The sequence below is a fragment of the Brassica rapa genome, chromosome A02 (genome assembly GCF_000309985.2).
Source record: "Brassica rapa cultivar Chiifu-401-42 chromosome A02, CAAS_Brap_v3.01, whole genome shotgun sequence".
Taxonomy (NCBI): Eukaryota; Viridiplantae; Streptophyta; class Magnoliopsida; order Brassicales; family Brassicaceae; genus Brassica; species Brassica rapa.
In genome coordinates, this window is record NC_024796.2 from 22,439,823 (window position 1) to 22,467,559 (window position 27,737).

The window sequence follows — 27,737 nt, forward strand, 5'->3', positions numbered from 1 at the left end:
ATATGATATATAATTAAATTTAAATGATAGTAACATATATATAGTATATTTTAATATTAATGTATATTAGATGATGTTTTTCGCTCATTTTTTTTATCATTTGTATCTATTATAGAAAAAAGTCTAAATTAGTGATAACAAAATTTCCATTGTAGGATTAATGGTTTAAGTAATTTATAATATTTTAAAAAATTAAGTTGTCAATATTTTTTCAAATTTTTTATCAAAAAATGTTCAAAGTAAATTTCAAAACTAAGATATTTATGTATTTTATATGGCATATAGTTTAATTTAAAATGATACATATATTTATATATCTTTTATTTTTGATACTTATTAAATGAGACTTTCAACGTATATTATGTTTTTAATTATTTGTATTATTTCATAACAAAAGTTTTAAATCATAGATCATAAAATTTGAATGTGAAACTTTTAACAGTTTTAGTAATTTATACTCGTTTTTAAAAATTCAAAATATAATATATAAATAATTTTTTTAATTTTTATTATATGGTTACTATGATTGTTTAATTTATTTTAATAGCTTAAAATTAAAAAAATATAATTATAATACACACTTATTTTTATCAAATCTTTATTTTTCAAAATAATTAATTGTCATATATACTTTAGCCACATTAGGCAATTCCGTAATCTTATTTAAGGAAATAATGAAGCACATTAATAATGTATTTATTGTGGTTTAATAAAAAGCTTATTATATATTTAGATGAACCAACTTATTTCTATAAGGATTCTAAAAATCATTCTAATGATGACACGTAGCTATAAAAAAATATTACAATGCTTTTCAAATAATATGTAGGGGATATTGACTGAAGAAGGCCAATAATTTTTAAAAATATTTTTAAAAGCCAATATGCTCCATTTTTTTAATGAAAAATGAAATACCTTGGACGTGGAATATGATACGCTATGACGCACCATATTTTGATGCATGCGTACGATTGCGTATTTATTTAGTTATTTTTGTTAATAGAAATTATTGAGAGTGAGCAAAAACAAATTGTTGAGAAAACAAGTAAGGGTTAGTACTATCAATTGGTGGTTTTTTTTTTAAAATAGTTTCAAATTTTTCTTATATTTCAAAACATTATAGAATAGAAGTTAATTAAGGTCTCTGCCACTTCGAGACCAACTGGACCATGTGTATATAAAATACTGCGTTGGCTTTGTATTAGACAATTAGTAATGGATATGTTATTGTAGACTTGTAGTGGTGGTAACGTGTATAATTTTCATTTTTTCTAATTTAAAGATGTTGATAAGATATCCCCTAATCCACTGAAATATCTGATGTTTATTTTTTTTAACGGTGAAAAGAGGATTCGGAACATTTTTTTTCCGGAAAGGGCTAATTCGGAACATTATTAATCATTGTGCAGATTACATTTGATTTCTAACCAAATTCTTTCCGATGAACGTGTACTGAACTCCTATTTTTAGACAAAGTTAAAATTGTTTTTCTTCTGCCATCAAGTTAAAATTGTATTTATCTTGATAAAATGTTAGTTGAATGCAAAACAAACCGTAGGATACAAACAATAAGAATAGAAAAAAACATGTCGAGAATAATTTATTTAGTTTGTGAGATGCTGTGTTAAATTTGTTTAACAAAACAAACCGTAGAATTATGTCTTCCAAAATCCTGCATATTTGGATGTTGAACACCTAATTAACCCAATTATTATTACATAAAATTTGAGAAAAGCAAGTTGACGATCCACCTCCATCGGATGACTATCATAATCTAAGCAGAAAGAAATTCCATCCAGGTTCCCATTGGCTGTAAAAATGAATCAAAGCCTCAGGAATCTTCATCGAGTTACTTATCCCATCTTTACGGAATATGGTACTCCAAAGGTTCAAATCCCTAATTAAGTTTTGCTCCAGGGTCTAGAGAATCAGAAAGAATACGCCATATATATGGCAGTTTGATCGTTGCTTGTTCCATCTGATTGTCTTATTCATGTGGTTATAAACCAGATTTGGGGAAGGAAGTGCAGGATTTTTGTGCGGAAGTTAGGTGAGAGTTCGTACATCTTTCATATTCTTGATGCAGCTACTAGATCATGGGCCCTTCAATGGGGTTTGTGGATGTTGACGATTACATCATGTTTGTTGATCCTTGTATCTCTTTGGCTTCTCTATCTCTACCGGAAATCAACATGATTCCGGTATAGTCACTTTAAAAAATATTCCAAGCCAGCTCTATTCAATTATTTGGATCAAATGGATAGCATCAGGTCTAGGCAAGCCTAGCTATGGTAACTAATAAGCCTTGGTTTTATCCCAATTTGTTAGGTGAAGCTAAGATAATGGTGGAGCTCGAGTTCGACAAACCATTTTCGTAGAGAATCACAGTTAATGATTGAAAAGAAAACGTTTCCATGGTGGCAGTTGAGTACTCATGGCTCTCTAGCAAGTATGGACTGTGTGGTAAGCTTGGTCACAAAAAAAAAAGATGTTTAGTTGCTTTTGAACATCAGCCAAAAATTTCTTCTCTTGAGACATCAAATGCTTGTGTTGCTTTAGCTTCTGATACTTTCTCCTTTGATGTTATTTTTGATCCAACAACAATCACCAAGTCAAAAAAGACATCAAACCTTCCCAGTAATACTCCACTATCTTCAGAACCCACTACCTCATCTCTCCTCTATTCATCTTCACTACTATCCCCGATGTTTCCGCATCAATAAAGGAGACTACTCCACCTACTGAATACTACTGCTAATACTACTTCTACTTCTACTGTTACTTTTTTTTTTTTTTTTTTTTCATGTAATAACATGATGCTGATAGAAAACATAGCATCCTACTGTTACTCTTACTACTGCTACTCCTACAGCTACTGCTCCACATCCTGTACCGATATTGGGATAGTTTTGTTGTTTATTCACTAACTAAAACCATTTTAATCAAATTAACATAGAACATTCAAAGGAAAATAAAAATAGTTGGGGGCACGTGACCCGTTACCGTAAGCGTCCGTCTGCCCCTGGTTTACATCCGAATAAAATCATCTTCTGGTTCATCTAACTGAGCAAAAAAAGTTGCCCATAGCAGATGAAGAGGAATGACCGTCTTTCCCTGATCTTTAACATCACGACCATCCTTTTGATTGATAATATCAGAACTGGGATTCTACGGCATCATTTCTGTTGTTTTGGTGGACACTTAGGTTATTTTATCGGTTCGGTTTGGTTAATTCGGTTTTAGAATTTTTCTAACTGAACTAAACCATAATTAGTTCGGTTTAATTGGTTTTTCTTACTTTAATTCTTTTAAGAGAAATAATATTTTTTTAAACACATGGTCATGAAATCATCATGTTGGTGAATATGAAAAAAATAAACTATGTAAACTTAAAATCCAATATAAAATTGAATCAAAAATCTTTACAACAAACAAAAAGCTTATAAGAACATAATCAAATCAAAGTTAACTAAAGTAAATAGAAAATTAAAAAACATAATTAATAATGCTTCTTAAAAAGACTATGCAAATTAAATCTAATATAAAACTGAAACAAAATCTTAAAAAACGACAAATCTTTTTATAAGAACACAATCAAACCAAAGTTAACTAAAGTAAATAGAAAACTAAAACCCAAGATTGTTAATAAAGTTAATAGTGATTTTAGTGTTAGGATTTTAGTATATTGTATATTGCTAATATGTTTAATTCAAATAATAACACTAAAAGAAAACATGTGATTTCCGACCATAGTTTGCGACTGAATAAATAGTCGTTGACATTTACGACTGTTTGGCGACTGATGGACGACTGATTTGCGACTCGAAAAAATCAGTCGTAAATCAATCGCTAAATTGCAACTGCAAAATACAGTCGTCATTTCGTTATAAAATTACGACTGATTCGCGACTATTAACGTTGTCGGAGTTGCGCAGTCGCAATGTAGTCTGTATATGGCGACTATTTAGCGACTGATATTTGGGGTCATAACGTCGTCGCTAATCGGTCGGTGAAAACCGGTACAAAACATGTTGTTTATGTTTGATGGTTGGAATAATTCAGTCGCAATATAGTCAGTATTTGGCGACTATTTAGCGACTGAGTTTTAGTGGTTATAACTTAGTCGCTAATCAGTCAGTCAATACATGTACAAAACACGTGATTTACATTTCATGATTGGTGTTACTAATTTTTGCTGAGCAGTCGGTAATTAGTCGCTAATAAGTCGGCCATTTTTCTATAAAATCTAAGCGATATCTTCCATACATTTCTGCTCAGAAACATATAAAGAAAGTGAACAAAAAAATCGTTGAAAGACAAAAGAAAAAAAAAAGATTGTTTGAAGTGTTACAATGTCGGAAAATTACAACTATTCCAATTTTCGAGAATGGATGTACAAGAGGATGGATGAAAAGATGGGAAATTTCTCGAAAGAGTTCATAGCAGGGGTGGATCAACTCATGACATTTGCAAATAGCCAGCCTACCACGCAGAGTAATGGGGGTAACTTTTTATGTCCATGTAGTGTCTGCAAAAACGATAAAATTTTTTCTGGGGTCAAAAATTTGGAAACATATATGTATAGTAGATGATTCATGCGAGACTATTATGACTGGTATAATCATGGAGAAAAAATTGATATGACATTAGGAACGAGTCATGTTGACTTGACACCTTTAAGTATCATCATTAGGGGATGTTTTGATAGTGTCATCGTTCAGATAATACACATAATATAAGATTTGTAATATGATTTAAATTATATGATATAATCATATTTCGGCCAGATAGTTATTGTTGATCACCATCATTATTGTTAATGGGCTTTATAAAGATCAACTAATAAAGGCTTCGCAGAGATTTAATTTTATTGTTAAAATTGAATGGCATAAGTTAATAAATATTAAAGAAAAATCAGGGTTAAGTACTAATTGTACTTCAGTTTTAATAATTTAGATAATATCCGCCCGGACGTGAGGGCAAAATCTAGTTGAGTTTTGTAATAAGAGTTTGGGGCCTATTAGTTTAAATGGGCCGGATATAAATTTAGTAAAATAGACTATTTGTCTTGGTCCAAATCAAATTCCTATATATTAATCCTGGAGCATTGGTTAAATGACAATTTTGAAGAACATACTTACGTATCAAGCTAAGAACATTTCTTACTAGGATTATTAAAAGAGTGACATTAAATAAATTAATTAATACTTTATAAATATCATTAAATTCGAATATGAAAAAATAACTATTTAATTCTTTTTTTATGTTTGGTCATGTAATATGAGTTATTCTTGGGTTCACCTCACCAACCAATAAGATTTAGTTATTTCAAATCCGATATCTTTTAAAAAAGGAAACAAAATATTGTCAAATTATATTACGTTTTTAAAATTAAAAAGGTACAAATAAATAAAAATAATAGTAGTTGCAAAAAAAAAAAAGTTTAAAAAAAAATTAATACCATAAAAAAAACACTAAACTCTAAATCTAAACCCTAAACCCTTTGGTAAACCCTAAACCCTTTGATAAATTTTAAATTCTTGAATTAAAAAAAAAAAATTAACACAATCAACAAAACACTAAACCCTAAATCCTAATCCTAAACCCTAAACCATTGGGTAAACCCTAAACCCTTGGGTAAATCATAAACCCTTGGATGAATCCGAAACTCTTGGATCAAATCTTAAACTTTAAGATTTATGATTTATTCAAGAGTTTATGGTTTACCTAAAGTTTTAGGGTTTAGAGTTTAATATTTGTTGGTAGCGTTAAAAATACTTTTGAAAAACATTTTTTTTTTTTGCGATTAAAAAATCTTATTTTTGTGATTAATACAATTTTTATTTTAAAAATATAATATAATTCGATAATATTTTGTTTCCTTTTCTAAAAGATATTGAATCTAAAATGACACAATTCTATTGGTTGGTGAACCTAAAAATAAGTCATGTAATATATTAAAAAGAAAAACATTATTCTTTCTTTGGAAAGGAAGATGAAGCCGGAGAGATTCCAACAAATTACATACATATTTTTATATATAATGTTACAGAAGTTTGAGTAAAATTTGGTTGAATAACCATATTTCTCCTTTTTTCGCTTTGCCGAGAGAAAATGTTTTCGATTCTCTCCAGTGAAGATCTGATAGAAAAAGTTATGTTTTTTGTTCAGCTAATTTGAATTCGTTTTGGGCTTAAACATGGGTTGAATAAGATTGAATTTAAAATTATATTATGGTTTTATATACGTAAAATCAATTATAATGAGATAAACAAAAAAAAAGACCTCAATTTTTAACCAATTACCACTATCAAATTACTAAAATAAAAACAACAAAAAACACTATTTATGTGTCATGTCTATGCTTTATTAAATTTAAACCATGTTCTTATACGTAGAGAGAGAAAAAAAAACAAATCGCAAATACATAATTGATTTTAAATTACCAACATGTTATTATTTTAGATGTTTCGTTCCCGTATGGCGCGAATTATCATCTAGCATTTTCGTATTTCCCCTCTGTCAGGCACAATCTCACACTTATTAGTAACCTCTTCCTTAAATAAGTCTACCATACCATACGCTATGTTCTACAATCTCAATCTCACATTTCATGCAATTGATTTTAATTTTTGCTGACGTGCATATTTAGTTTCCACTGTTTATATACAAGACAGTTACAGAAACTGCCAAGATCCGAAATCATAAGATAATTATTATAATGTAAAAGCCAACTCAGATGAAAAGAAGCAAAGTGGATATTCCACACGTCCAAGATTCCTCTAAATCTTAACTTTCTTCTTAGTCAGTTCCTTACTCTTTACTTTATACGCCAAAGAAATTATTTTATAGACATTTATGTGTGTGTAGATGTGTATAAATAATTGTAATCAAGACAAGATAATAATTACAGAAGTATAGAAAGGAAGAAGATGGAGATGTTTTTGAAGAAAGAGTACTTAGATTTGGTTCTTGTCCCATTTGGATTAATCATAGTTTTGTCTTACCATCTATTTCTTCTCTATAGAATCCTTTACTTTCCTTACCACACCATCATTGGTTTCATGAACATAGATAAAACCATTTGGGTCGAACGTATCATGCAGGCAAGTTCTCCTTCACTAAAATATTTTTAAAGTTTTCGCATTCTCCATTGTTATAAGAGTGCTGCAAGGATACATTTGGATTATCTACGAAATTATACTATTATTCTTCTTTAAATTATTAGTTCATTTGATTACAGGCAAAAAAAGATGAATTGGGTTGTGCTCTAACTGTTCTTTCGAGCAGCATATCAGCTTCAACATTCATGGCATCCATTGCTTTAACATTGAGTTCACTTATCGGCGCATGGATTGGAAGCTCACCGGTCAACATGACCGTTTTTACGGGACATTTTGTCTATGGAGACACAAGTTCAATCACAATGGTCATCAAATACACCTCTCTCCTTGTGTGTTTTCTAGTCGGCTTCTGTTGTTTTGTTCAGTCCACAAGGTGTTTCTTACATGCGAACTATCTCATCACCACTCCTGGCGACGATATCCCACCAGAAATGGTAACGAGAGCCGTTTTGAGAGGTGGAAACTTTTGGTCGCTTGGTCTTAGGACTCTTTACTTGGCCCTTGATCTATTGCTGTGGCTTTTTGGACCGATACCGATGTTTGTTAACTCGGTTTTGATGGTTGTTTGTTTGTATTATCTCGACACGAACTCGGTGGTTCAGCCTCTTTACCACCGGACATTCGAGGCGGAGCAAATTGTCAAGAGAATGAGAGGTGTTTTGCCTGATCCGTTGACTTTTAAATGTAATTGAATACAATATTATTTGATTATTCATCAATTTGCCAACTTGGAAATTTCCATCGTTTTAATATAACCACTAGGTTGAGACCCACGCTTTGCGTGGGCAAAAAAAAAAATATAAAACATATTTTCAAAATAAAGTTGTTCAATCTGGGATTTGATCTGGTCTCGGTTCGATTTTTCAATATTTTAGTTTATAAAAATTAGATACCATATTAAAATTATATCTATTTTGGTTTGGTTCAGTTTATATACTATCGGTTTTTGGTTTATTCAATTTTGGTCTAGTCTCGGTTCATTTTTTGATATTTTGGTTTATAAAAATTAGATACCATATTAAAATCTATCTATTTTGGTTTGGTTCAGTTTATATACTGTCGGTTTTTTGTTTATTCATTTTATACATAAAAACTTAAACTATATACTATATATATCATTTATACCATTTTGTCAATTTAATTTTGTATGATTAAAAATAAAGTTTATTATAATGTACTCTAATTCTTAAACAGGATGTTTTTTCTATTTTATTTAACTGTTAAATTATAATTATTAAAGATTCATGGGATGAAAAGTAAAAAGATTATTAAAATATACTAATTTTTACACAAATATATGTCAATGAAAGCCTTTAGTTTAAAATAACCAATTATTTAAATTAACGTCTTAAGATCATATCAATAAAATAAACTACATATATATAATTATATTATGTAATTTACATATAAGTATACTACTATATTTTAATTAATCAATTTATTCGATATATATGGTTTGATTGGTTTATATACTGAACCATATTCATATACCGCAGTTTTTAAAAAAATAACATATTCGGTGTATACGATGTTATCAAATCAAACCACCTATTTTATTTCGGTTTGGTTTAGTTTTAGTTGTTACGGTTTTTAACGAATTGAACATCCTTAATTCAAATTACTAAATTGTAGATAGTTTGAAAACATGTTTCTTGTACTAAATTGTACGTAATATAATCAAAAGGTTTTTTTGTATTTTATAATTAAACCTAAAATAAGTTTCAAAACATAGATTCATCTTTCAAAGTCCCAAACTTAATACATAATGTCTGATAGAGTTTATTCAATGAATTAATATCTTTGGAATATTTTTTTATATTTGCTATAAATATAGTTATTTTTTCCTATATGTTAAGATATAGTTTTTTTTGTCAACCGTTAAGATATAGTTATAACTATATATATTTGGAATCACATATACTTTGGCACAAATACAGTAAGTAGTAAATTTTTTATTTAATATAAATGAATTGTATATTACCAAATACAGATTCAAAATCAACTTGTATATCACGTGTATTTATTTATTACTTGGTCTATACTTTCTCACTAAGCTAATAAGAGAATTTAACTGACTTCTACGGATGGACTATTATTTTATTCCAAGAAAGTATAGTTACTATCATATTTCCCTAGTGAATATACACAATCGATTTTTGGACTTACTTTTTTCCAATTGAATATAAAGCTGCCACGTAAGATAATTAGACATCTTAATTGATTGACAAATCAGCATGGGATCTTTTTTAATTAATACAAAATTGAGGTTACATGTTTTCAAATGTTCCTCAATTAATATATAGGGGAAGTGGTTTATTTTCTATAGTTGGTAATATTAAAACTTCAAATTATGGAAAAGACGTAAGAAATTAATCAATTATTGCATGAGATTTGAGAAAGCCGTACGGAACATGTTTCGGGAACGTCTCTTCTTTATGTGTTTTATTTGCACCAAAAAAAAAAAAAATTGCACGATAAGGCATTAACGGAAACAAGTGAGCTGTTTAATTCATTTCTTGGAAGCAACTACTTGGACATTTTCTCTAGCTTTGAAAACAATTAATTATTATTGGGCTGGACAAGTATGTTATTATTGTTAAGCCTTTTGCAAAAAAAAAAAGTATGTTATTATTGTACTTTAGTTTTCCACTTGTCTTACAAAAACAGCCTGCATACTGACATAAATTTTTTTCTCTTAAGTCTTAACACATGATTAATTGAACACTACAAGAAAACATATTTTTTACGAGGGCTATATACGTTGTAACTTCGTCGTAAACGGGGTGTTACGACGAATTAACCTCGAAACACGTTTCATCGTAAAACGTCCGTCGTAACCGACGTTTCGTCGTAAATGACTTGTTAAGTTTACGACGAAATATATTCCTCGTAAAGCGCAGAGCATAGATTCGTCGTAAACGAGACGTAAGACTTCGTGGTAAACTCCACGTAATAGATTCGATGTAAAGCAGACGTAAACAATTTCGTTGTAACAAACACGTAAACATTTCGATGTAACACCCTCATAAACTTTCGATGTAAACTCTACGTAATGGTTTCGATGTAAAAGCCTCGTAAATATTTTCGACGGTAATCAGTCGTAAATGTTTACGTCGAGCCTACATCGACGTTTCGTTTTATAATATATTTTGAATATTGTTTTTAATCTCAAATATATAAATTTGAATTTATTTTAAATTCAGAATTATAAATAATTTTAATTTTAAAACGAAATATGAAAATAAAAAACATATTTTAAAAAAGCATTTAAAAGTCATAATATTTAAATTCATAATACACACCGAAATATTAAAAAAACTACATATCATCGAAGTAGTCGGTGGGGCTGCTCGGCTGTTGACGGGTTGGATCGGACTCTTGGGGATCTCGTACTGGCAACCCAAGAGCGGCTCGTCTCTGACTCAACATTCTCTGCATAACCGGGTTTCCCACGGCCATCACGTCTAGCAAATCCTCAAGAGAGTCTAAACAAACCTGCTGGCTATCCATTCGAGCTTTCATCTGAGAAGTCTCTTCATCCCGTCTCGAAGTGTATGACGAAGTTGCCCTTGCAACTTCGTTAACAGAACCTATACCAACTATTTGTCCCTTCTTTCTAGGAGCCAGCTATAAAATTAAAACATATATTAATATAGTTAATTATGTTAAAATATTAAAAATAATGTAACAAAAATTTTAAGTTGTACCTCTTCGAAGATTCTGTCGGCTTCTTCGGTGGACAATGTGACGGGTAATCCATCGGGAGACTCCTGAGTTAGTTGAGTCTCCAGTTCTTCAATCCGAGTAGCCACTGCTTGAGCGAGTTTCTCAGATGCCGGATCCACAAAAACTCCGTCGGATGTGGCGTGAGTCATCTTGAATAGGTCAGACAGAGATGGTAAGACTTCTGTCTTCTCCAACTACAAAAAAAAAATTATTAAAAATTATATTAATTGAATATTTTAAAATAAATATTTAAAACAAAACTTACAACTTCTAGACGGATGCCTGCATGTGGTTTTTGGCCGGTTCTGTGAAGCATGGGCAAATTACCATCTTTATCCTTCGTTCTTCGAGAAGCCGAGCACGAATTGGCCTTTTTGATTGAAGAGGGGTGCTTTGTTGGGGTCAAAATCGGTCACGACGGAATCAATGTCTGAAAGTCCGTAAAAATCAGCATAACCGTTTTTACGAAAAGTAATCTTCGTAAAGATATCTTTACGAACAGCCTTGCAGTAAAATATCGTCCAAATCTCAATCGAACCACTAAATACCGATTGTCCGAAGGCAACGGACATGTATCCAAATCGGCCGCGGACAAGCTCGAGTATGGAAATCAGACCGCGGACAAGCCAAGCTCGATCGATACGCGGCAACCAAGCATGCACACAGCTCGGTCGCTACGTAGCGACCGAGCTCGAGCCAAGCTCGGTCGCTACGTAGCGACCGAGCATCCGTCTCGCTCGGTCGCTACGTAGCGACCGAGCTCGAGCCAAGCTCGGTCGCTACGTAGCGACCGAGCGATCGTCCCGCTCGGTCGCTACGTAGCGACCGAGCTCGAGCCAAAGCTCGGTCGCTACGTAGCGACCGAGCGATCGTCACGCTCGGTCGCTACGTAGCGACCGAGCTCAGCCAAGCTCGGGCGCTACGTAGCGACCGAGCGATCGTCCCGCTCGGTCGCTACGTAGCGACCGAGCTCGAGCCAAAACCCGGTTGCTACGTAGCGACCGAGCGATCGTCCCGCTCGGTCGCTACGTAGCGACCGAGCTCGAGCCAAAGCTCGGTCGCTACGTAGCGACCGAGCGATCGTCCCGCTCGGTCGCTACGTAGCGACCGAGCTCGAGCCAAAGCTCGGTCGCTACGTAGCGACCGAGCGATCGTCCCGCTCGGTCGCTACGTAGCGACCGAGCTCAGCCAAGCTCGGTCGCTACGTAGCGACCGAGCGCTCGTCCCGCTCGGTCGCTACGAAGCGACCGGGCTCGAGCCAAAGTTCGGTCGCTGTGTAGCGATTGAACCTTTCCGAACGTCAATACGACACCAGTTCTTGCATTCTCGTCAAAACCTTCGAATGCTATCTCCCGAAGACCGTAGCAAGCTCAGTCCATGTTCCCGCCATTCTAATTCATCGATCAAACTTCGCGGATTAGAAACCGCGGAAAACTCGTAGTAAACGTGTCGAGTCGGAAGACGGCCCAAAGGGACCTAAAACACGACTCGAGGCCCATCCTACGATTTTCCTAATCAAAAGCCCGTAAACCACAGCCTGGTTTACGCTTGGTCCACAAGGAAGGATAAATGTCAAGTTTCCGCGGATAAATACGGAAGTTTTGAAGATAATTGTGAAGATCGGGAAAAATGGAATATCTCCATTTTTATGCTATGACGGCTTAAGGGCAGAAGAGTAAAAGCGTAAACCGACCTTGGAGCTAGTATATAAGGAGTCCTAGGCGAGGAGCAAGAGGGAGAACTTTTTAGATTCGGAATTCTCTGCACTTAGAAACTTTAGGCTTATTCTCGACAAGTTCGGTTTCTATGACTGGCACTCAATTACTAGACGAACTCGCCCAGGCAGTTCGATCTCTTGTCCAGCTCTATCAATTGAACTACGTTCGGCTTGATCCTCGAAAGGGGTACGTAGGCAGCCTTTAACAAGGTTCAGTCCGAAATCAATCTAAGCCTTTTAGATATCTTTTTCGTCCTTTGTTATCGAGCTGCGACTCAACTAGGATTAGGTTTTTATGTTGCTAGAACTAGGTAACTCGCTGACGGCCCCTGCGGCCAAAGCCTTTGTATTCTCTTTAATGATCGCAACGCTCTTACGCGGACTCGAAATAAGATCTACTGTTTTCTCTAAACTCGTTTGTTATCTTTTCATGATTTCCGCATATATTCGATCACTTGTCGTTGGCTCTCGCAGAGATCCGGGACCTCTGGGAAATTAGGGTTTTCCTAGTTTCCTTATTTAAACGGAAATCGACAGTGCGAATTTCGGTTCCCACAGTTTGGCGCTAGAAGGAGGGGGGGTTACGGATTACTCTTACTCATGGCCACAAAACGCTTGATCGAAACGATGTTTGGATATATGAAAGACAAACTCGCAGCACTGACTGCTCCTATGGCCAACGCTTACGCAAACGCCGTAGTTTTCAACAAAATCGAAAACTTAGTCGCGACCTTCCGCCACAGGAAGAGCACTAAAACAAGCTCGCGATTCCTCCCTGTAAACAAGAAGGGAAACGATAAATCTTATCAAAACCCCGTAAACAAATCTCGATGCATAAGGGTTTTACCAAAACACGTTTTCCGAAAACATTTCGGAAGGATAAAACTTGTTCTCCCAAAAAAACCGCTGAAAAACCCCTACGTTAATCGCGGAAAAAGGAAACACAATAAAACGATTACACAGCTCGGTCGCTACGTAGCGACCGAGCACACACGCTGCTCGGTCGCTACGTAGTGACCGAGCACGAACACGCTGCTCGGTCGCTACGTAGCGACCGAGCACGCACACTGCTCGGTCGCTACGTAGCGACCGAGCACGCACACTGCTCGGTCGCTACGTAGCGACCGAGCACGCACACGCTGCTCGGTCGCTAGCGACCGAGCACACACACTGCTCGGTCGCTACGTAGTGACCGAGCTCAAGCCAACTCTCCACTCGCTACATAGCGACCTGTAAGGCCTCAGAAAGGTCCTCCTTTGGGTTCTCTTTTGAATCCTCGTCGAAACGCTTTTCGTTTCGTCTCAATCGGAGTTTCCGTTGAGATTTTACGACGAACACAAGTGGGACTCTTCTCGGCTTGCTTCCACTCGCTACGTAGCGACCTGTCAGACTGTCAGTCGCTACGTAGCGACCTGTAAGGCCTCAGAAAGGTCCTTCTTTGGGTTCTCTTTTGAATCCTCGTCGAAACGCTTTTCGTTTCGTCTCAATCGGAGTTTCCGTTGAGATTTTACGACGAACACAAGTGGGACTCTTCTCGGCTTGCTTCCACTCGCTACGTAGCGACCTGTCAGACTGTCAGTCGCTACGTAGCGACCTGTAAGGCCTCAGAAAGGTCCTTCTTTGGGTTCTCTTTTGAATCCTCGTCGAAACGCTTTTCGTTTCGTCTCAATCAGAGTTTCCGTTGAGATTTTACGACGAAAACAAGTGGGACTCGTCTCGGCTTGCTTCCACTCGCTACGTAGCGACCTGTCAGACGGTCAGTCGTTACGTAGCGACCTGTAAGGCCTCAGAAAGGTCCTCCTTTGGGTTGTCTTTTGAATCCTTATCGAAACGCTTTTCGTTTCGTCTCAATCGGAGTTTCCGTTGAGATTTTACGACGAAAACAAGTAGGACGCTTCTCGGCTTGCTTCCATTCGCTACGTAGCGACCTGTCAGACTGTCAGTCGCTTCTTAGCGACCTGTAAGTCCTCAAAGGGTTCTTCCTTTGCGTTCTTCTTTGAATCCTCTTCGAAATGCTTTTCGTTTCGTCTCAATCGGAGTTTCCGTTGAGATTTTACGACGAAAACAAGTAGGACGCTTCTCGGCTTGCTTCCATTCGCTACGTAGCGACCTGTCAGACGTCAGTCGCTACGTAGCGACCTGTAAGTCCTCAAAGGGTTCTTCCTTTGCGTTCTCCTTTGAATCCTCTTCAAAATGCTTTTCGTTTCGTTTCAATCGGAGTTTCCGTTGAGATTTTACGACGAAAACAAGTGGGACTCGTCTCGGCTCCCTTCCACTCGCTATAGCGACCGAGATGACATCCTCACTCGCTATAGCAACCTGTCAGGCCTCAAAGGGGTCCTCCTTTGCGTTCTCCTTTGAATTCTCATCGAAACGCTTTTGGTTTCGTCTCAATCGGAGTTTCCGTTGAGATTTTACGACAAAAACAAGTAAACCTCATCCTAAACTCCTTGGCTTGTTTCTGCTCACCCTACCTCCATCTTTGCGTTCACTTTCGAATCTCGATCGAAACGTCTCTTGTTTCGCCTCGATTGAAGTTACCATTGAGACTTTACGATATAAAAAAAAAAACCGCAAAGACCTATTTTCTCGCATGGATTCAGATTAATCGTATAAAACGGCAATGGTTAACTTAAACCTTAGCCGCCTTAACTATACGATTACGTTGGACCTTTTTACAAAAATCGACGTCTTATCTAAGGAGAAGATAACAGTCAAGTTCGGAAGATAAATGTCAAGTTTCAAAGGATAAACACCAATATCGGAAATGGCGAACATACACGAGAATAGGAAACAGAAATGAGCACGCAAAACTGAGAAGGGACAAAACTGCATCTTCGAGAGAACTAAGGTATTTCCGACTTGAAATTTTTGAAATCAGACTTGGAATTTTCGTAGGAAATTACTTTGAGGCTGCCATAGAACTTTAGGGAACGTAAAACCTAGGCGGATAGTCTAGCGAACTAAGTTTTAAGCGATTTTTCCTGTCTCGATATATTGTCCCATAATTGTTCATCCAAATCTTGCAAACCGATCTAAACTCTCCGAAAGTCGAGAAATGATCGCCACGCATATCAAGCTCGCTTCCTAAAGAGAGAAAAAGTTAGAGACATGAACGTCGTCTTAAAACCGATTCGTTTCTGGCAATTTTCTCGGAACCGACATATCCCAAGTCGTCAACGTGGAAACAACCAAATCACAGTCCAAGCGTCGTCTATAAATCGTCCCGAATTATCGATCATTCCAAACATCAGGAGAGGAAACGTACACAACCCTTCAAAGTATCGGTTCAACCGTTTTTCTTTCGTAAAAAAAAAAGGGGGGAGTAGGTACGTATACTATACTCGTATACTCCCAAACTTCAAAAACTTCTGCAAATCGTCAAGAATAGGCAAACGACAATCTTAATATTCGTCTAAACGCTAGCAACATATCCAGACGATCATGAACATAATCTCAAAAACTATACATCATTTCTTGTCGCAATCATGCGTACAGAAAACTTGTACCAATATCAAACTGAAACTCGACGATTAGCCAAAGTATTGAAGCCTTTTCCGGCTTCAGAAAGCCAGTTTCGTTTTAAACTTAGCGGCGAGAAATCTTCAATCACCAAAGCATTTCTTTCAGTTTCCGTTGTACCAAGTAAGTCACGGAAAAGTATCGAAAACATTTGCGACGAAGAAAACTCGAGAATATATGTAGCATCGTGCACATTAAAAGGAGCACTTTCCTCCCGATGGTTAGCTAGATCCACTTCTGGTTGACCAATTCTTTCAAGAAACAAATGTGTCATGAGAATCCTCTCGAAAAACCTATGAAAAACGTTCCGCGACTAGATCGTATTGAAATAAACTTCGGTAATACTCCATGGGTAACGCCAAGCAACTTTCACCTAAGATCAAAATCACAGCGGGAACGTTTCTCGTAGAACCCGCAGAAACAATGCTACTTTGACATATGTATACATATCACTGATTTACGACCTTCGTAAAATCGGTTATATGATATGATAAATTATCGTATAGCCCACAATCGGAAATCATATGATAAATTCTTCATAACGAAACTAAGTCCTAACAACCAAACGGTTAACGGAAAATCTAAACTTTTCGAAAATTGACCAAGTTCAATACGCTCCACAATTCACTTTAAGCCCGCAACGTTTTAACCACAATACGCGGCATGTAAGGAAAAATTCGTAACAAAGCTTCTAGAGCTATACGAAACATCCTAAAAAATGCACGAAATACATCTCGGAAGGCCAACTCTTCACAAAGCACCATGAAGGAAAACACTTGTTCCCATGGACAAATTTACACGACACCTCAGTCATAATTCCTCGATCGCAAACAAAACTATTAGCATCCGAGCAGGAACAACAATTTTTGGCTGCGAACATTCTTAGTCAAACCAGAATGTTTCTCAAACACAGGGCTAATACTAAACCCTCGCAACATCGCGAAATATCTTCAAAGCCCGCGAACATTTCAAGCACGAAACGTGGCATACGAAAGAATAACAAATCTTCAGCATCGCGAGACGTCGCGGACGCCTGAAGATTAGTTCTTCGACGAAATTTCATTCCTCGATAAAAACACCTTCATGGAAGACCAGACAGTCATACGCACTAACATCTTCTCAAAACATATTCTTCGCGAAGACTCGAAATAGTAATTTTTACCATTAAGTTTGTTGCTGATCACAACAAACTCTTAACGTCCTAAACAGACTTAGCCATCTCGTAGAAGATGACTCTCTTACATCCGACACAAGGATAATAGCGCTATAAAAGAAATCCGAAATTTTGGTCCAGCACTTCCGGTCTCCGGAGAGATGCTCGATTCCAACCATACAAGTCGTATAAGCCGAGAACCTATCGCGGACTTTAAATCGGTATGGAATCAGGATGAAACTGAAACGGGATACGTAAGTCGAATTAGTCATCGCACCCTCTAAAACCAGGAGTAAACCTAGGTCTTGCCCTAAACCCAGCGCACTGGTCTCTAACATCTCTAGGCATAGTATCAAACACCCTGATACGAGATCCCAAAATTTGTCTCTTTGCCAATATTCGAACGTCTTCAGAAAATCCCGCAAGTTTACACACTGCGGAAAACTCTCGAAACAGATTATGGATATGGCAATTCACACAGAGTTAGATTACGAGACGACAACTCGTAGTCTTCCCTCTACACCCATACAAAATGCCATCGGCAGCAACACGCCTTATAACCGCTACATAAAAACTAGACCATAAAGGTCCTACTGGAAAACTAGTCATAAGAACCTTAACTCCAAGATGAACTACGAAAGGCTTGATCCCTTCAACAAGGGTACGTAGGCAGCCGTCATAAGGCGCAGCCCCAATCTTATCGCGTTTTCTACTTTTAGGAGAGCGAGAAGATCACTTACCACAGACCTTTTCAACCATTAATTCCGCCTAACTCACCTAACTTGCCAAGCCACTCGCTAGAACCTCACGCTAGAAGCTCATGATTCTAACGAGCTGGGGGGCTAACTGTTGGGGTCAAAATCGGTCACGACGGAATCAATGTCTGAAAGTCCGTAAAAATCAGCATAACCGTTTTTACGAAAAGTAATCTTCGTAAAGATATCTTTACGAACAGCCTTGCAGTAAAATATCGTCCAAATCTCAATCGAACCACTAAATACCGATTGTCCGAAGGCAACGGACATGTATCCAAATCGGCCGCGGACAAGCTCGAGTATAAAAATCAGACCGCGGACAAGCCAAGCTCGATCGATACGCGGCAACCAAGCATGCACACAGCTCGGTCGCTACGTAGCGACCGAGCTCGAGCCAAGCTCGGTCGCTACGTAGCGACCGAGCATCCGTCTCGCTCGGTCGCTACGTAGCGACCGAGCCCGAGCCAAGCTCGGTCGCTACGTAGCGACCGAGCGATCGTCCCGCTCGGTCGCTACGTAGCGACCGAGCGATCGTCACGCTCGGTCGCTACGTAGCGACCGAGCTCAGCCAAGCTCGGGCGCTACGTAGCGACCGAGCGATCGTCCCGCTCGGTCGCTACGTAGCGACCGAGCTCGAGCCAAAGCTCGGTCGCTACGTAGCGACCGAGCGATCGTCCCGCTCGGTCGCTACGTAGCGACCGAGCTCGAGCCAAAACTCGGTCGCTACGTAGCGACCGAGCGATCGTCCCGCTCGGTCGCTACGTAGCGACCGAGCTCGAGCCAAAGCTCGGTCGCTACGTAGCGACCGAGCGATCGTCCCGCTCGGTCGCTACGTAGCGACCGAGCTCGAGCCAAAGATCGGTCGCTACGTAGCGACCGAGCGATCGTCCCGCTCGGTCGCTACGTAGCGACCGAGCTCAGCCAAGCTCGGTCGCTACGTAGCGACCGAGCGCTCGTCCCGCTCGGTCGCTACGAAGCGACCGGGCTCGAGCCAAAGTTCGGTCGCTGTGTAGCGATTGAACCTTTCCGAACGTCAATACGACACCAGTTCTTGCATTCTCGTCAAAACCTTCGAATGCTATCTCCCGAAGACCGTAGCAAGCTCAGTCCATGTTTCCCGCCATTCTAATTCATCGATCAAACTTCGCGGATTAGAAACCGCGGAAAACTCGTAGTAAACGTGTCGAGTCGGAAGACGGCCCAAAGGGACCTAAAACACGACTCGAGGCCCATCCTACGATTTTCCTAATCAAAAGCCCGTAAACCACAGCCTGGTTTACGCTTGGTCCACAAGGAAGGATAAATGTCAAGTTTCCGCGGATAAATACGGAAGTTTTGAAGATAATTGTGAAGATCGGGAAAAATGGAATATCTCCATTTTTATGCTATGACGGCTTAAGGGCAGAAGAGTAAAAGCGTAAACCGACCTTGGAGCTAGTATATAAGGAGTCCTAGGCGAGGAGCAAGAGGGAGAACTTTTTAGATTCGGAATTCTCTGCACTTAGAAACTTTAGGCTTATTCTCGACAAGTTCGGTTTCTATGACTGGCACTCAATTACTAGAAGAACTCGCCCAGGCAGTTCGATCTCTTGTCCAGCTCTATCAATTGAACTACGTTCGGCTTGATCCTCGAAAGGGGTACGTAGGCAGCCTTTAACAAGGTTCAGTCCGAAATCAATCTAAGCCTTTTAGATATCTTTTTCGTCCTTTGTTATCGAGCTGCGACTCAACTAGGATTAGGTTTTTATGTTGCTAGAACTAGGTAACTCGCTGACGGCCCCTGCGGCCAAAGCCTTTGTATTCTCTTGTAATGATCGCAACGCTCTTACGCGGACTCGAAATAAGATCTACTGTTTTCTCTAAACTCGTTTGTTATCTTTTCATGATTTCCGCATATATTCGATCACTTGTCGTTGGCTCTCGCAGAGATCCGGGACCTCTGGGAAATTAGGGTTTTCCTAGTTTCCTTATTTAAACGGAAATCGACAGTGCGAATTTCGGTTCCCACATGCTTCCAATAGGCGATGAGGCCATCCCACACATCCTTAGTGAGCTCAGTGGGCTTTCCCTCATACCCGTCGAGCTCCCACTTGTCCTTCCAATCGGAGACTGTGTTGCAGAGGCGGACCTTTGCTTTTGCAACGAATTTCGCCTTCACCATCTCGGTGATTCCCAAACACCAATGCCACTTTTGCTGAAACAAAATTAAAAATTTTGAAGAAATTACAATTAATAATAATATTTAAAAAATATATACATATTTAAAAGTGAAAATTTAATTAAATTTAAAAATCTTACCGCAAACATTTTAAACCAAGTGATCTTAACGTGATTTGGAGTCTTGCTCCAGTTCGGATATGCCCCGTCGTAGTAACCCTTAATCGTTTTCGAAACGCTCCGGCCAACACGGTTGTTAGCCCCAAACCTGAAAGGAAAACAATTTAACCGTTAGAAAATAAAAATAATTTAAATTTTAATGTAATAAAAATTTATAACTTACCAATAAGTTCCTGGGGGTTTATCGGGGTCTAGAACATCCAAACCCTCCCGTCCAGGCTGGGCAAGCAAATCCTCCACCGTATATCTCGCGAATGGGGCATATGAAGGCACATGCAGATCCGGATGAACTGCACCTTCTGGGATAGGCTGAGGTGCAGCCGCTGGAGGAGGAGGTGGAGGCATCTGTGGTGGAGGCATCTGCGGTGGAGGCATCGGTGGAGGAGGACTCCAAGCAACTCTCTGAGAAGGCTGAGAGTCTGGAACTGCGGTGGAGGATGATGGACCGGAAGACGATGGACCGGAAGAAGATGTACCGGAACCATCGTCGCCAAACAAATCTCTATAACTAGGTGATGCTGATTTTCTTCTAAGAGCCATCTAAAAATAATTTAAATAAATTTAATCAATTACGACATAATTAAAATATTATTCCGTTACCTAACTAATCACCTAAACTAATTCCGTTACCTAACTAATCACCTAAACTAATTCCGTTACCTAACTAATCACCTAAACTAATTTTTAAAAAAAAAAGAGAAGAGAAAGTTTACCTTAGAGAGAGCAAAGGAATTTGGGAGGAATGAGCGAGGCAGCCTCGCTCTCGGCGTCTCCTTATATAGATTAGGATTCGTCATAAAAGCAACGTAAATTTACGACGAATTTACCAGGCCCGCGTTTTTCCATTTACGACGAATTTACCAGGCCCGCGTTTTTTCATTTACGACGAAATTACTAGGCCCGTGTTTTTCGATTTACGATGAAATTACCAGGCCCGCGTTTTTCCATTTACGACGAAATTACGTCTTCCGTGTTATTTTTACATCGATTTTACGACGCTTAACCCTAAACACCGAGAATGAAATCCCTAAACCCCAAAGTCACATATCATCTAACATCATATCTTATTTGATACTACTTCTTACTCTTTCTTTTAACATACGTTACAATAGAGAAATCCAACATTTGATACATATATTACATCACTCTAAATCGTTTTCGTTCTCATCACTATTACATCACTCTAAATCGTTTTCGTTCTCATCACTATCATTACAATCATCATCGTCGCTTCTCTCGAACTCGTCTTCACGTGCTTCATCTGTCGCATCTTCGGGAATATCTTCATATTGAAAGTTTGCGGGTCGATCAAAAGGATTTCATCAGTTGGTTGTTCTGGTACCTCAACTTCAGTGATAGCGTCTTCTTCTTGCAAGGGCGGTTCTTCTCCAACGACAATGCGTCCACGAGGTGTAATTTTGATAGCAGTTACCCAGTTTATCCCAGAAGTTCGAAGCCGAGGATAAGGAAGGAAGCTAACTTGCTCGGCTTGTGAAGCTAAAATGAAAGGCTCAAATTTGTTGTATCTTCTCCCAAAATTGACATCCACAACACCAAATTTGTTATACTGAATCCCTCGGTTCACAACAGGATCGAACCATTCACATTTGAAGAGGACGCATTTTAGCTTCAATAACCCCGGAAATTCCACTTCAATAATCTCCTGCAATATCCCGTAAAAGTATGTTTCACCTTTCACACATATTCCGTAGTTACTCGTTGCCCGATGTCTCCCATACTCGTATCTGTGAAAGGTAAATCCTCGTGTGAAATACATAGGTGATGTGGTGACCTTTGCAACTGGACCTTAAACCAATTCGTGAAACCATACGGGATAAAAAGGATCGTCATAATCAACCTGCAAAAAGCATATATATATTCTTAAACACTTACTTAATTAATATAATAGTATGAGATATATTACCTGTGATTTTAACCACTTGACAAAGTGCTTATCTTTACGTGTATCCACATCAGCTGCAGATATTCCTGGTATTGCTTCTTCAACTTGAGATACAAACATCCTGCAAATTGAACAAATAATCAAATCACACATAATTAACTTCAATTCATATAATTAACATTCACAAAAATATTTACCTTTCAAAGTAACGGGTCATTGCATCCTCGCAGTTGAGCAGAATATAAGTGTGGGCACTATGTTTATCTTCTTCACATGACCACCATACTTCTTTTGTTTTACCACCAAACCGTCCAATTTCGCAGAAAATGTCAGGAACACCATCAATTGGATATGATGTCGGCGGTTGGAGCAAAGTAGTATGATGTGAACTTTGCTCCAACCGCCGACTAGGAACTCTTTTTCTCGTACGAACAGTTGGAGCAAAGTAGTATGATGTGAAGTTAGATGTTTCGGCTGTCAAACTCCCTGCAACTATTGAACCTTCTACCTTTGCAAGATTTCTTGCTTTCCCCTTCAAATGTTTCATCTGTCGCTCATACGGATACATCCATCCGTTGTGAACAGGTCTACGAAGCAATGCTTCATACGGTAGGTGGACAACTAGATGCTCCATGACGTCAAAAAATAAAGGAGGAAATATCTTCTCCAGGTTGCACAATATGATCGGAATGTTCTGATGAAGTTGTTCGATGACTTCTTCTTTGAACGTACGTGTGCTAAGATCTCTGAAAAATGCTCCGATGGCTGTATATTTCAAAAGGAATCAAATTAATAACATTTCATAACATATGTATATATATAAATTTATAATTACCTGCAAGTGGTTCGTGGACATTTGCTGGAAGGAGCTCGGCAAAAGCAAATGGAAGCAGTCGTTGCATAAACACATGACAATCATGACTTTTAATTCCGGAGAACTTTTGACCTCGTTCAATACATCTTGACATATTTGAAACATAACCATCAGGAAACTTAACTTCCGATGCAACCCAGTCAAACAAGGTTGTTTTGGCTGCTGATGACAACCGGAAGATGGGAACAGGAACGTTTCCATTGCTCTTGATATGTAACTCACTTCTTGAGCAAATATCAGGTAAGTCCATCCTTGACTTTTTGTTATCTTTTGTCTTCCCAGGGACGTTAAGTAATGTATTCATGATGTTCTCAAAAAAGTTCTTCTCGATATGCATGACATCCAGATTGTGGCGTAAGAGAAGATCCTTCCAATAGGGTAGCTCCCAAAATATACTCTTCTTATGCCAATTGTGAGAGACACCATACCCATCAGGCATATTTCCAGGAACATGCCAATTTCCTCCAACCTTAACTGTTTTCTGAGCTCCGTAATAATCAATGTCCGCTTCGATCTGCTGGCCGGTGAGATATGGAGGAGGACTGTCTCTGACAATTTTTTTGTGTCGAAACAGTGTCTTATTTCTTCTGTACGGATGGACATGTGGAAGAAAGCGACGATGACAATCAAACCAACAACTCTTCCTACCATTCTTCAGTTGAAAAGCATCCGTGGATCCAAGACAATACGGACAAGATAATCTTCCATGTGTTGTCCAGCCAGACAACATCCCATAAGCAGGGAAATCACTTATCGTCCACATCAGAACTGCTCGCATCGTAAAATTGTTTTTCAAGGAACAATCGTACGTCCTCACCCCTTCTGACCACAATTGCTTTAGCTCTTCTATCAACGGTTGAAGAAAAACATCAAGAGACCGTTTTGGATGCTTCGGCCCTGGGATTAATATGGTCAAAAATAGAAATTCTTGTTCCATGCACATATCCGGCGGTAAATTGTACGGCGTAAGAATGACTGGCCACAAAGAATATTGTCTACCAGACATTCCAAATGGACTAAATCCATCGGTGCATAACCCAAGATAGACATTCCGAATATTTGTAGCAAAATCTGCGTGTACCTTGTTGAAATGTTTCCACGCTCTTGCGTCTGATGGATGTGCAACCTCACCATCTCTCTGGACATGTTCGGCATGCCACCTCATCGATGCAGCAGTCCTCTCAGATTGATATAATCTTTTCAATATGTCTGTAATTGGTAGGTACCACATCATTTGGTACGGTACCTTATTCCTCCCACGGCCTTGCGGTTTGAATCGTGGTTTTTGCAGAATCAACACTCTTCTAACTTGTCATCTTCCTTCCAGTAGATCATGCAGTTGTCGATGCAAACATCAATCATCTCCGAGGGTAACCCATGACTATAAACCAATTTCTGAATCTCATAATAAGATTCAGCAGACACGTTGTCTTCTGGCAAATACTCTTTAAACAACTCCGGCCATGCATCCATGCAATTCTCAGGTAAATTATGATCCGTTTTAATATTCATCATCCTAGCTGCTAGAGACAATTTAGAGAGACCTTCTCTACAACCAGTGTAGATTGGTTGATTTGCAGCATCTAGCATTTCATAAAACCTTTTTGTATCCAAATTAGGTTCTTCTACATTTCCAGTTCCATCAGCTATTGTTGTAGTTGTTTCTAAAAATGCATCACTAATCATATCTTGAACCCTATCATGATCTACCATCTGCTCCTCTTGATGATAATTATATTCATAATGCACATGATTCGGTTCTTCATTATGATGAACATCCTCAAAATTAGCATTACTACTACTAGCTTCATTTTCCCCATAACCCTCTCCATGTTGATACCAAATGTAGTACTGTGGTGTAAATCTTCTGTTTACTAAATGATTCCATACAGTTTCACTACGTGCAAATTTCGAATTCTTGCATTTTTGACAGGGGCAGAACATCTTACCGCTTTCCTGCGTGATCGGTGTACAGCCCGCCTGGTGCATGAATGTCTCTAGCCCGTTCAGAAATGCATTCGTCACTCTCCCGTCGGAATCTTGTGCAAATACATCCAACTTCGTAACTCGTAAATACTACCGCGACCGACCATTTTTTCTTCTATTTTTAAATTTTTTTTTTTTTTTTTTCTTGTGGGGAGGGGGGGGGGGGGGGGGAAGTTGTTTGGAAATCTCAAACTTCTGTTATGTAAAATATGAACAGTCTAAATCGGTTGTGTAAACGTTTTTTATATCACAACCAAATCAGGACCATTGAAAATAGATGGGAAGCTGACAAAACAAATCAGGATCATTGTATACGTAGATTTAGGAGGTGTTACTCTATATTTATAACGATTGTTAGAATTTTAAAAGTCTATAATTATTGGCTAATAGATTCTAACATTCTTATAAAATCAAGTATTATTTAGTTTGATGATTTTTTAATAACATATAGAATCCATTGTAATTCAAAAAAAATTGGATTTGAAGGATTCTTAATTCTATCAAAATCTAATGTTATTAGAATTTTGGATTCTTAAGATTTTAACTCTTAAAAAAAGACTTTCAAAATATTGCATATATACTCATGATTCTCAAAATCATTGTAGTAAAATAGTTTCATGGACTTCTTAAATATGAAAAATTCATTAAAACTTTTTTATAATTTTAACAAATATCTTGATTCTTAAAATCAATCAACTCTACCTAAATTCATCTCCCACTAACCCCCTCTTATAATCATTAAAATTACTAGATCATGACCCGCGCAACCGCGCAGATTTTGTTTTTGTTTTAACGCATATCAAGTTTGTCCAATTCCATCTATCTTATTAAAACTCAAGTACAAAATGGGATTGTTTGGCAATATGTATAGTAGTGAAAAAATATTATTGTTTGGAAACATGGATAGTAGTAAGTTAGAAAAAAAAATAATGGGCTTATGTTGCTAAAAAAATTGAAAGTCTATTACATTATATTAAAAAGTAATGGGTCTATGTTGCTTGATATATATATTCAAATCAAAATAATAATTTAAAATTGATTTATATCAAAAATTCATTCAAAAATATATATATATATTCAAAATTTGATTTTTACTAACATATTTTCCAATAACTATTATAAAATTGTTTTCAATATATATAATAAAAATACAATACAAAGCCCAATTTCAAACACCAACTTAAATTATGGTTTTTATATTTCACATTAAATTTTAAAATATAATATATCTATCTTATTAAAACTCAAGTACAAAATGAGATTGTTTGGCAATGTGGATAGTAGTTAAAAAAAATAGTACTGTCTGGAAACATGGATAATAGTAAGTTAGAAAAAAAATAATAGGCTTATGCTACTAAAAAAATTAAAAGTCCATTACATTATATTAAAAAGTAATGAGTCTATGTTATTTGATATATATATATTCAAATCAAAATAATATCTTAAAATTGATTTATATCAAAAATTCATTCAAAAATATACATATATTCAAAATTTGATTTTTACTAACATATTTTCCAGTAACTATTATAAAAATGTTTTCAATATATATAATAAAAATACAATACAGAGCACAATTTCAAACACCAACTTAAATTATGGTTTTTATATTTTACATTAAATTTTAAAATATAATATATGTGATTATTTATATGATTGTACGTATAAAATATTATTAATTATAAGAAAAATTATTTGATGGTACGTATAAAATACGATTAATTATATGATAACACATATTTTGTAACCTATGATAACACACACATATATATATATATATATATATATATATATATATATATATAATAGTGATTATGGGTGGGCGTTCGGGTTCATTTTTGGGTCTTTTTGGGATTTCGTGTTCAGTTCAGATCTTTGAGGATTTGGTTCTGATTTGGACAACCAATTTAAATAGGTTTGGTTTAAATATTTGGATAGAGAATTAATAATTATTTAAGTATTTTTGGAGTGATGAGTATTTTTTAACTATTTAAGATATTTACGTTTACTTATTTATATATTTTTTCAAGCATTTATGCGAACTTAAAAGTATCATATATATTCTGGATGTTTTTATATATATTAAAAATAATTCGGTTCAGAACGGATTAGGTTTCAATTCTTCAAATACCAAAATTTTGAATAATTTGGATATTTAATCAATTCTGGTTCGGATTTAGTACTACTTATTTGGATTGGGATCAGATCGGTTCGATTCTTCGAATTTGAGTTTTTTGCCCAACCCTAAATAGTGACATAAAAAGCAAATAGCATCATATTTTTTTTTTAAAATACACCCGCACGGGCGTGCGGGTCAAAATCTAGTTTAATGTTTAAAGAAAATTATAAAAACTGTATTTTGTATTAGTAGTTTTTCATCGGTGTATTAGAGATATAACCGTGCAGTAAAAACACTAATATAATATTGACTAATACGATTTGGATTGAAATAACAGTGTATTATAGATGTGCTGTACAAAAATCTAATAGTAACAAATACAATTTGGATTAACATATCAGTGTATTATAAATATAGATGTAAGGTGAACATACTAATATAATATTAACCAATACGATATAGACTAAAATCCCTGAAGTCTTCATTATAATTCTAATAAAATAATTGTAATAATAAGATAG

At 36.9% G+C, this 27,737-nt stretch overlaps 2 protein-coding genes and 1 long non-coding RNA gene across 3 annotated transcripts; 1 reads left to right on the forward strand and 2 right to left on the reverse strand.

The window, feature by feature from the left end:
• Window positions 1-5,578: 5,578 nt before the first annotated feature.
• Window positions 5,579-7,863, forward strand: LOC103853684. Its single transcript, XM_009130594.2, has 2 exons — window positions 5,579-7,106; window positions 7,244-7,863. Exons 1-2 carry the CDS (start codon window positions 6,933-6,935, stop codon window positions 7,814-7,816), a joined length of 747 nt encoding a protein of 248 aa, XP_009128842.1. The 5' UTR covers window positions 5,579-6,932; the 3' UTR covers window positions 7,817-7,863.
• A 331-nt stretch (window positions 7,864-8,194) lies between these two features.
• Window positions 8,195-11,248, reverse strand: LOC117131732. Its single transcript, XR_004454961.1, has 2 exons — window positions 11,116-11,248; window positions 8,195-11,044 (listed from the first exon to the last, which is right to left on the reverse strand). It is a non-coding gene; the product is annotated as an uncharacterized LOC117131732 (long non-coding RNA).
• Window positions 11,249-22,312: 11,064 nt separating this feature from the next.
• On the reverse strand, window positions 22,313-26,066 carry LOC117131726. Its single transcript, XM_033284030.1, has 2 exons — window positions 22,435-26,066; window positions 22,313-22,358 (listed from the first exon to the last, which is right to left on the reverse strand). The coding sequence occupies exon 1, from the start codon at window positions 24,343-24,345 to the stop codon at window positions 23,038-23,040; it is 1,308 nt and encodes a 435-aa protein (XP_033139921.1). The 5' UTR covers window positions 24,346-26,066; the 3' UTR covers window positions 22,313-22,358; window positions 22,435-23,037.
• Window positions 26,067-27,737: the final 1,671 nt, after the last annotated feature.

Bases quoted from the DNA above. Each gene is read 5' to 3' on its own strand.
- LOC103853684 (XM_009130594.2), top strand. From the start codon at position 6,933: ATGGAGATGTTTTTGAAGAAAGAGTACTTAGATTTGGTTCTTGTCCCA. The intron at 7,107-7,243 runs GCAAGTTCTCCT...ATTTGATTACAG, and splicing joins GGGTCGAACGTATCATGCAG to GCAAAAAAAGATGAATTGGG.
- LOC117131726 (XM_033284030.1), bottom strand. From the start codon at position 24,345: ATGATGTGGTACCTACCAATTACAGACATATTGAAAAGATTATATCAA.